The sequence below is a fragment of the Martes martes genome, assembly GCF_963455335.1.
Source record: "Martes martes genome assembly, chromosome: 9".
Taxonomy (NCBI): Eukaryota; Metazoa; Chordata; class Mammalia; order Carnivora; family Mustelidae; genus Martes; species Martes martes.
In genome coordinates, this window is record NC_137896.1 from 118551882 (window position 1) to 118561900 (window position 10019).

General features: G+C 54.3%; 1 protein-coding gene across 3 annotated transcripts in view; it reads right to left on the reverse strand.

Annotated features, from left to right (window-relative positions):
* Positions 1-9453, reverse strand: part of MPV17 (mitochondrial inner membrane protein MPV17) — a 10535-nt gene extending 1082 nt beyond the window's left edge. Inside the window, exons 1-7 of one of the 3 annotated variants that reach the window (XM_080812754.1) lie at positions 9413-9453; positions 8830-8904; positions 1889-2412; positions 1589-1681; positions 1388-1483; positions 1120-1152; positions 843-895 (exon numbers count right to left, since the gene is read on the reverse strand). In XM_080812754.1, coding sequence (XP_080668880.1) covers positions 843-895; positions 1120-1152; positions 1388-1483; positions 1589-1681; positions 1889-1996 — 383 coding nt within the window. In that variant the 5' untranslated portion in view covers positions 1997-2412; positions 8830-8904; positions 9413-9453. Of the gene's footprint in view, positions 1-842; positions 896-1119; positions 1153-1387; positions 1484-1588; positions 1682-1888; positions 2413-8829; positions 8905-9261 lie in introns of all 3 variants that reach the window. The other 2 variants (XM_080812752.1, XM_080812753.1) reach the window with 2 other exon arrangements.
* Between the last annotated feature and the right edge of the window lie 566 nt (positions 9454-10019).

Here is a 10019-nt window from a genome sequence, read left to right on the forward strand (position 1 = left end):
GGGAGGGACATGTGACTCAGACCAGAGGACAAGCGGGCTTGGTTCTGGGGCTGTCCGACCTCTGTCTCCGAGCCTCAGAGTAGAACACCATCATCCCGCCAAGAGTGGCTCTTACTCCTGTCCAGGCTCCCAAATACTCGTCTCTGTCTGCCTTTACCAGTTGAAGAGAGTCTACCTTCCAAAACCGTCCCACCGGCCATGAAAAGTAGCATCTCCTTTTCTTTATTCTCAATTTACCTTTTTCTAGCTGCAAAGAGTATCGCAGGGACCCTAGTGTTAAGGACCTGGTCCATTAAGCTACACTATTCATGTAAATGTTGACTCCGTCCCCTCTGAAGAGTTTCATACTTTTCCCTGGTCCCACTGTCCTTTCACTGCCCATAATTTTAACGACTCATCTGGAACTCCACTGTAGTTTTCACTGTGGTTTCAGCAACTACCCTTATTATTAAGGTGAACTAGTGCTCTGCAGTGGCCTCACGGGCCCATGTTCCTCCTCAGCTCTTCGGCCTCCCTTCCCGTCCAGCGCAGACCGCTGCCCCCCAGGCGCTGGCCCTGCAGCTCTGCCGTCGAAGGTGAGCGCTCAGGGGGGCGGCGGGGGAGACGGGACTATGAGCAGGAGCCTCTTTGAGAAGATGAAAGAGGGTCAGTGGGCAGGTTCTGGGGTAGCTTCTCTAAAGGATCAGAAGGTCTGACCAGGCATGCCTGAGAGTCTGAGGAACTCGGATGGGGCAGCGTTCTGCGAGGGTCTCAAGTGACTCCAGGTCGAAAGGAGAATCACTTGGCGTCCAGCTGTTTGTGCCGTGCGCCTTCCCTGGAGGGGGGGTGAGGATGTGTCTTACCTGTAATGAAGGGGGACCAGGTAGAAGTTGGCTAACTGCACAGCGGGCCAGAGCTACAAGAGAAAGAAGGTAAAGGTTGGGGGGCTACCTCCCTCACCCGACCCCCAGACTCACTGGCCTTACTCCAGCTTCTGCAGACAAGAACAAGGTGAACGGGTGAGTGCTTCCCTGAGCACAGGGCCCACACTGGGGACAAGAGTCATCCCAACTGTGGGATTTCTATGGCAGGAGGACCCCCATCCCTGGGCACTTTTGGACAGCTGCAGAGAGTGCTTACGTAGTAGTTGGTGATGAGGGCGTCAGGATAGTCCTGGGGACACAAAAGAAACAAACTTACCCATGCACACACTTCCAAGTAGCGCCCACCTCCCAGTCTGCAGAGCACCTCCAAAACAGACTACGCTCCGACCGCACCCCCCAGCTTGTCTTCGCCCGAGCCTGGGGCTCTGTCTGCATCCCACCGGCTCCTCCCCACGTAGCCTGCCTCATTCCCCTGGGACTGCCAGGCTGCCAGCTGGAGACCGTCCCCCACCTGCCCTGCTCACCCGCCGCAGCTTGGCCCAGTTGTCCTGGGCTGACAGTCCATTGAGTGCTCCTACCAGTGAGAGGAAAGAGCCTAGAAAACATGGGGCAAAGCACCCCTGGGGAGAGAAATTAAAGTTCTGTGAGCACAGAAATCTCCCACCCACCCACCCCCACCCGCCATGCCAACTCCTGCTTCCCAAGTCCCTTTTCCTTCTGCTCACCTGATCTAACAGCATCTTCTTGAGCGCGTCTACCTTGCTGGTGCCAGGGATGAGGCGGTCCAAGACCCTGTACCAGCCTCCTATGGTGGGGCCCTGAAAGTAAGCCCCAGAGAGGACAGAGGGTGTGTGGCGAGGGGAGCGCTTGGCTTTTGCATCACAAGGCTCCTCTCTCAAGGATTAGAAACCAAATCCTATCTAAGGTTGGCTTAGATGCAGGGGAGGCCAAGCGAAACTGAAGAATGACATGGAACTAAGACCACCGTCCAGTCCTCCAGCAACCCCACTGTAGACAGAACTTACCACGAAACCACAGCCCAGGGAGACCATGATCAGGGTCCTGCGAGCCTGGTGTCCCCGCAGACCTCGCTTCTCCACCAGTTGCTGTGAGATAATGTCACCCAGGCCCATCAGGGACCCTGCGCAGGGTACACAGGTGTTGTCAGGATACCTCCTGGAGGTAGGTTGCCATTCCGGAGAGGGAAGGAAGTCCCTAAGAGATGAATTCTGGGGCAAATGGCCAGTCCTTTACTGCCGCTTCAAAGTGTCATGTTAGAAACTGAGCTGAGCAGCCTTCCTCAGGCCAGGGCCCACAGACCCAAAAGGGAGAGTCCGAAAGGGAAGTCACAGTCAGCGACTGCAGATGGAGGGGAACCTAAGGTGCTTGGCACTGAGAACGATGGACTATCAGAACTGGAAAAGCAGGGCGCCTGGGTGGCTCAGTGGGTTAAAGGCTCCTGGGATCCTGGGATCGAGCCCTGCATCGGGCTCTCTGCTCAGCTGGCAGCCTGCTTCCTCCTCTCTCTTTGCCTGCTTGTGATCTTTGTCTGTCAAATAAATAAATAAAATCTTAAAAAAAAAAGAACTGGAAAAGCCTTCCAGATAATTCCATCCAAACTCCTTATTTCTGAGGTATAGAAATGAAGGTCTGGGACCTCACATACCCAGTAAGTGGCAGACCCAAGACAAGAACCAGGTGGCTTGACTTCCTACATGGTGATTTTTCCAGGACTCATATTGTGAACAGATCCTGTGTAGAATGGTAAGGAACTCTGGGGTTTCTCCCCTAGTCCCAGGCGAGAGCCTGGAAAGTGTCCTTCACCTTGGTCTTGGGGTCTCTCTTTGTGAAGGACAGCAAGAATAATTCATTTTCTAAAGCACGAGTGCTTACATGGTCCCAGGCAGGAAGACGACTGGGTGAACTGGTAAGAGTCCTCACAAGTAGGAGTCCTGGTCACCTCCTAGCACAATCAGGTAAACCCAGACATCCCCCCATTCACAACCTCAGACTGGGGAGACAATAGATATTATAGCCATTCCCCCCAACCCCAGGCCTTTGTACCTGCTTCCCCTTCCCTCATTCATACAGACACCCCCTTCCCAAGCAAACCTAGTCAGATGCCCACACCCAGAAACCAAGATAGAAACTGTCACTATTTACCGAGCCCCCCGTCAGTTATGGTGGCATGATGGTTTCCAGCAAACACACACACAGGGTCACTTGGGAGTGACCAGGTGATCTCCGGCTCGCCTGTCCGTATCACTGAGTAATGAGAGCCCCCCCTCCAGCCCCTCAGCCACCATGGTCCCTGTGCCCTCAATCAGCGCTGGGCAAACACATCCTTTAACCCTAGCCCTTGGTACAGAGCAGGCTCTGACGTCCACGCTGGCTGTGCACTCACAGCTCTTCCCCCGCAGCCGCCGCAAAGCCCTGCCCCAGAGCTGCAGCCGCAGCCCAGGCAGCTGGGGAAGGTTGAGGGCTGGCGCCACCACCCCCATGACCCCCACGGCTGGCCTCAGCTGCTGGCACTCCCAGCCCTGGAGCAGCTCTGGGGCCCCAGCGCACCCATCATGGTGGTCCTGCCTCTCCTCTCCTTGAAACTCTCAAAGTGCTGGAGGCTCTTCCCAGAACTTGCTAGCCATGACCTCCCAGAGGGCGAAGAGAGAATCCTAGACACCTCTGTTCTCTTATCCTCCACCACACCTAACCAAGGGCCTGGCAGGTGCTCAGAAAACCAACCAAGGGAAAACGCCAATGTATAGTCCCAAACAACAGGCCCGCTCCGGGAAGGGCATGAGGAGCCCCCAGGCCCACGTGTGAGGACCTGTGAAAGTGGAGGCTTGTTCCCTGCTCCACATGGTTAGCACTCATCTCCCTTTTCCCCGCCTCACCTCCCCCAGGGAGGGCTTGCTGCTGTGGCCATGCATCAAGGCAAGGGTACCCGGAGAAGGCCCGCAGAGGGCAGAACAGAAGGCAGTCACTTCTTAAATGAAGGGACCTAACAGCTTGATGTTCTACTTAGGCAAAATGTTTACAGTTTACCAATGGATCTCACACATTTAATCCTCACGAAAGGTCTGGGAGGTGGGGGTCACACCCCCATTTAACGTCTTTAAGAGATGAGGTTATTTAGTAAGGAGTAGAGTTGGGGCTGAACCCAGGCCTTCTCTCAAGGAACAGGAGGCTAGGGAATCACGGCAGGGGCAGAGACGTGGGCTCATGGGTCAGTGGCGCCAAGAGGCCCCTGTGCCTTCCACTCCCAGGGGATTCCTTGCCCAAGCAAGGCCCCAAAGGCCACACATCAAAGACACATCTTAGACTAATGCACTTCCTGTCTTTTACTGCCCTGGAGATGACCCTCTCTGTTCCTTGTCACCTTGTAGGGACGGCAACAGTTACCCAACTTGCCAACAGTCACCCAACAAGCTAAAGGCAGAGCAGGAATGAAAACCACAGTCCAGGGAGCCAGCAGCCTTGGAAAAAGACGGATTCCAGGATCCAGACCATGCCCATCAGGTGGAAAGGCAGCAGTGAGAGGGGGGAGCCCCTGCCAGCCCTGTCCATTTCAGACAAAACTGTGCCCAGCCATTCCTCCTCTGCCCATAGGCCATCAAGGCGCTGGGCCTGCAGCAACCCCGGGGCAGTTGAAGGCTTTGGTCTGAGCACAGTGCAGGCCTGCATCTCCGCCCAAGCAAGTTTGGGCAAGAAGAGCTGACGTTCAGATTCCTCCTTCCACCTTCCCCAGCGCCAGAGCCCAAAAAGGCCCCAGCTGGTTCTGGGAGTCCTCCTGCCATATTTGGTTGGTCTAGATCTTTCAGTGCTCAGGCTCCCCTTGCCTTGGACTTGTTTCCAGGGGCTTGGAGCCGGAGACCTGCAAAGACGTACTGCCCGAGCCCTGATGGGGCAGAGCGAGGGGCTGCGGGCACTGATGCCCGATGCCAGGCCGGGCGAGGAGCCCAGCAGGCAGACACTGGCGCAGGTGTGACATCATGCCCTTGGGTAGGTGCCAGTTCTCATGCCGTCACTCCCCACCGGATTCAGTGGAGTGAGGGGGTGGGGAGCAGGCTGCCTCTGGCCACCGATCTATTTGGGACCACCCCCTGCCCGCTAGTTGAAAAGCCCCAACTTCCAAACTGTCTTCCTAGTTCCCTACTTCCCCTATTATGTTCCTCTCGTGGCTTTTGTGTATGGGGTCTTAGTTGCAAGAAAATAAAGTGCTAATGGAAGATGAGAAGGTTGAGGGACAGAAAGGTGGAATGGGGAGCAGGAAGCATGCCCTTGAGGATCAGAGGCCTGGGCGACAGGTAGAGCTACTGGCAGGGGGCCAGCAGTGCTACCGACTCTCTCCTCCCCAGAAGTCTCCACAATTAAAGGGCTGCTTGGGCTGGGGGCCGGCTCTGATAGACCCCAGAGGCAACGGAAGCCTAGCAGCAAGAGAGGGGGGAGTGCTTTTTGGGGGACTGGTCTGAATGCTCTCCCCATTCCTGGCCCGAAGCTGTCCTACTGCTAGAAAATGGGACAAAATGGAGGGCTCTGCAGCTTCTCAGGTTTGTAAGCCAGACCAGTGAGGGCTACGCTCAGCTTTCCGGGGCCCCATAGTCTTGAGTGCAGGGCAGAGCACTAGGAAGTGTGCTCCGTTCTAAGGCCAGCTCTACTACTGACCACGGGGACCCCAGTGAACATCACCCCTGCCCCTGCTGCAGCCTCCTGCTCTATGGTGTCAGGGCAGGACTGGACGCTCCCGTGCCTGCTGAGCACCCACGCCTGGCAGAATTCAGACTCCAGGGAAACCAGTGTCTGCCGCAGCTCAGCTGCCCCATAGCAGGACTAGAGCGGCCAAAAATGGATGGAGCTGGGCCTGGGGCCCAATGGAGACTGGAAGGGCCCTCCAGAAAGGACGGGAAGAGGCTGACTCAGGCTGTGTGGAACACACAGTGGACCTTTTCCCAGCATGCTCTGTTCCTGACTTTAGCTTGGTCAACACTACCCATTATCAGACACTTCTCTTGAACCATTTCTGATCCTGACTCCGCCCACTACCGCAGCTCAACCTGGGTCATACCCAGGGCTGTGCAGTGGATGCCTCACCCGGGCGCTGCACACAGGGGTCGACATTCCACGTGTTTGACCAATGGGAGAGGAGAGCTGGTGGGCAAAGGTTTCTTTTCTCCAGAAAAGGCTATTCTCCCCTATAGTCCTCAGAGGCATTTCAAAGAGCTTCTCAGTCAGCTTTAAGGGATGGAGCAGCCATGGGCCCTAAGCAGTGTGCAATGTGATCTTCCTCATACTGGCTCGCCCTCCTCCCCCACGGGACGACTTCCTACTCCCTTACAAAGTATCTGCACCAAAGCCCCAGGCCCTGCTACTTGGAGAACCAAGGCTGAGATAGTCACCCATGTTCAAATTTAAGGCAAATGGAACAAACACAGCCAAAACACCACCAGAAAAAGAACCACTTGGGGTGTCTGGGGGGGTGCAGTTGGTTAAGCGTCCTCTTTTTTTTTTTTTTAATTTGACAGAGAGAGAGATCACAAGTAGGCAGACAGGCAGGCGGGGGTGGGGAGGAAGCAGACTCCCCGCTGAGCAGGGAGTCCCATGCGGGGCTCGATCCCAGGATCCTGGGATCATGATCCAAGCCGAAGGCAGAGGCTTTAACCCACTGAGCCATCGAGGCGCCCCAAGCGTCCTACTCTTGATTTCGCCTCTGGTCATGATCTCAGGGTCGTGAGATCGAGCCCTGCATCACACTCTGCTCTGAGCGTGCAGTCTGCTCGAGATTCTCTCTCCTCCTCCCTCTGCCTCTCCTGCTTGTGCACACACGCTCTCTCTCTCTCTAAAAAATAAAACTGAAAAAAAAAAAAAAACAGCTTGCCGTGTGTGGGTTAACAATAGTCATGGAAAGGGCCAAGCCCAGGAGCCTTTGTGTCTATTAAGCATTTCTTAATTTCTAAAGCCTTTTCACAGAGACAACCCTGACACTAACTCTGTGAGGTCAGCTAACTAAACTCAATTCCTGAATGAGGAAACTGAGGCTCCGAGAGGTTTACTCACTTACTTGTCTCTCTTCGGGCACCTACTGAGGGCTACGATCTTAAATTCAAATCCTGCTCTTCTAACTCCAAGTCTGAAATCCCTACTTTGTCTTCCAGTGTGAGGAGCTACCCCAGCGGGCCCTACGAAGGAAGCACTGCGCTAGGATCTAAGATCAGCCTGGGGAGCTAAACCCACCTCCTCCCTTTATTTGCAGTTTGATCCAAAAACACAAGCAGCGGGGAAGAAATCTGAGAAAAGTGCTTCCTAGGGGCGCCTGGGTGGCTCAGTGGGTTAAAGCCTCTGCCTTCGGCTCAGGTCATGATCCCAGGGTCCTGGGATCGAGCCCTGCATCGGGCTCTCTGCTCAGCAGGGAGCCTGCTTCCCTTCCTCTCTCTCTGGCTGCCTCTCTGCCTACCTGTGATCTCTGTCTGTCAAATAAATAAAAATAAAATCTTTAAAAAAACAAAAAAAGAGAAAAGTGCTTCCTAGAAAGTGCTTCTAGACCAGCACCCCAGCATAGCCCATGTATCTGCGCAACGGCCCCTCTGAAGGCTAGCTCCTCCCCGTGTCCACTGCACACCCCTTGCATAGGGAAACACAAGGACTAGCTCTCCCTCTCTATTCTTGATGCCACAAGGGGGAAACTTCCGTCCAGCAGTGAAGGGCCCCGAGGGAGTCTGAGGCTGGCAAAGGGCCCAGCGTGTCAGTCCCCATCGCAGCCACACAGTCCAGAATGAGTCACCACACACGCAACCAGGTGAGTCATGCAGGCTGACGGACACTCTGAGGACATGGGGTGGTTGGGCACAGGGGTTGGAGAGGGGCCCAGGAAGGGGCAAAATTGTCCATTCCTTGGCCAGTCAGTCACCCAGTGAAGTTTCTAGGGCTGAGGTGGGGCTGTTCCAGTAAGAGGCTTGCTGTTCCTCCGGCTTCCATAGCCTGCCACACAACAGTCTTCCTCTAAGAAGCCCATGGACCTCCCTAGAATCCTCTTCCTCTAAACATAGGCAAGATCCCATCTTAACCCGATCACTCTTGCACTGCCCCAACAGTCTCAGAGCTTCTGGTCCTCCCCCCTATAAAACTTACCGTATCTCTGTGCCATCCCCTCACTTCTTAGCTAATGCGCAAAGTAAAGATGGTAACAAATACAGGTTAAGTCACTGGGTTACCTTTGTGAGGTGCTAGCCACTCACTGGATTTGGAGTAAACAAAAATCCTTGATTAGTATATTGTTTGGGGATACATAAAAGGGTAGTAAAACTATAAGAAAAAAAAAAGAGTGGTATAAACAAAACTCAGGAAAGCAGTTATTTCTTGGCTTGTATGAATTAAGGATAGGTGCTCAAGGGTTCTCAAGCTGGGTACTGATACAAGAATAATCAGTTTTAATACTATTTAAACCATACATACATGTCTTAACCATTCTTTTCTATGTTAAGATATTATTTCATGATTAAAAAAAAAAACTAAGAAAAATAAACGGGTAAGAGTCCTGATCCCAGCACTTAATAGGTGTGTAATCTAATGTGGACTCAAGGGATCCTAGCTCACAGATCTTTGTGCAGAGCTATGAGATAATGTGTTGAAAGTGTTTTGCACACTGTTAATATGTTAGACAAGCATTTGCTATTGTTAGCTTTCTAAGTTAAGGTCTCCTGGGGCAATGCCTTTAACCCCAAGGGATGACTCCTCAGCTTTCTGAGGACTTTCAGATTCTACTTTACAGCAGGATATAACCCTTCCTTAAGAACAGCCTTGGGGGCCCACCCACCAAAAGACTGGGGACAACTTCGGATCAGAGACAACTTCGGATGAGAGACAACTTCAAGGGGGCTCAAAAGAAGCAGAAAATGAGGAAGGTGTGGTGGGGTGAGCTTCTGCCTCCCAAATCAGGCTGCTCTGGTCCCGCTCAGGTCTATTCACTCACCAGCTGTCAGGACCTGTACTTTCCACGGGTGATTGGCCAGGGCTCGCTGGTATGCCCGCCAGAGTGCCATGATTCCTGTCAAGCCAAGAGGAGAGGGAGGGGGGTCACCCCCCGCCCCTCCCCACAATTAAAGACACCCTTGACTTTCCCCTGTGTCCACTCCCTCTCCTCGTCCTGCTTCCAATACGTCTTAGAGGGGCAGAGGCCTCAGGAGGGATGCTTCCTGGACAGCTTCCTGTCACGGGGATCGCCTTAGACAATCAGGTCATAGAGGAAGGCTGTAGGCGGCTGCGGAATCTCGGTGGCAGCCACCCGCCACCCCATCTCTGAAGCAGAGCCACCTGGGGGGCCTCCTCCTTCCACACCGAGACACTTCATAATGGCAGGTTTGCTTTGGCTTTCACCCAGAGTCTGGTCGGTCACCAGATTTACTTAGTTGGAACCGGCCCGTATCCTTCCTGAGTCCAACTCTACACCGGAAATAGGGCCTGTCATTCTCTGGGCCTGGACAGGTCACATGGGCTTTGGGCACTAAAGGCACGCGACGATTTGAGCCCTGAAAGGAGGATCGCCCGGCACTCACCTGCCCTCGCCTCCAGCCCCCTCCCACGTGACCCGACCGGGAAGGACTTCCGCCGCAAGTCCCGCCCCTTCCGTCCGGCTTCCCCCGGAACTCTCCCCCTCCCCCGCCGCAGGAGTGGGAGTGGACTGAGCGTAATACTCGTGGAGGACCGCTCAGCTGTCGGTGTGTGAGCAACCCCTTTTTGAAGTGGACCGCGCGGGGTCTCGGTGAGGGTCCCGCCTTCCATAGTTCCCACTTGGGTCCGACCTCTGCCTCCCTATTCCCCTCTCCCCCGAAGCCCTGGCTTCTTAACCTGGATAGACCCTCACTGCTCCCGCACCCTGGAACTGGCCAAGGTGCTGACGCCCTTCTCGGTCTCGAAAATCAACTTAGAAACCATAAGCCGTAGTTAGGTGCGTTATTTTTTCAGTGTCCCTGGGTTCTTCACTAGCCTTGTGAGCTCCTGCATGGGTAAAAGTTGTCATCCTCTTAGCACTAGTTCAGTCTTCGTCCACAATGGCCTTTAGAGATGCTGCGTAAAGAGGACCCCTCCATGGAAAGCACGGGATTCCAGAACCTCAGAATCCGCGTACTGGCTTTGTAACTAGTGGGCTCTGCAGCCTGTTCG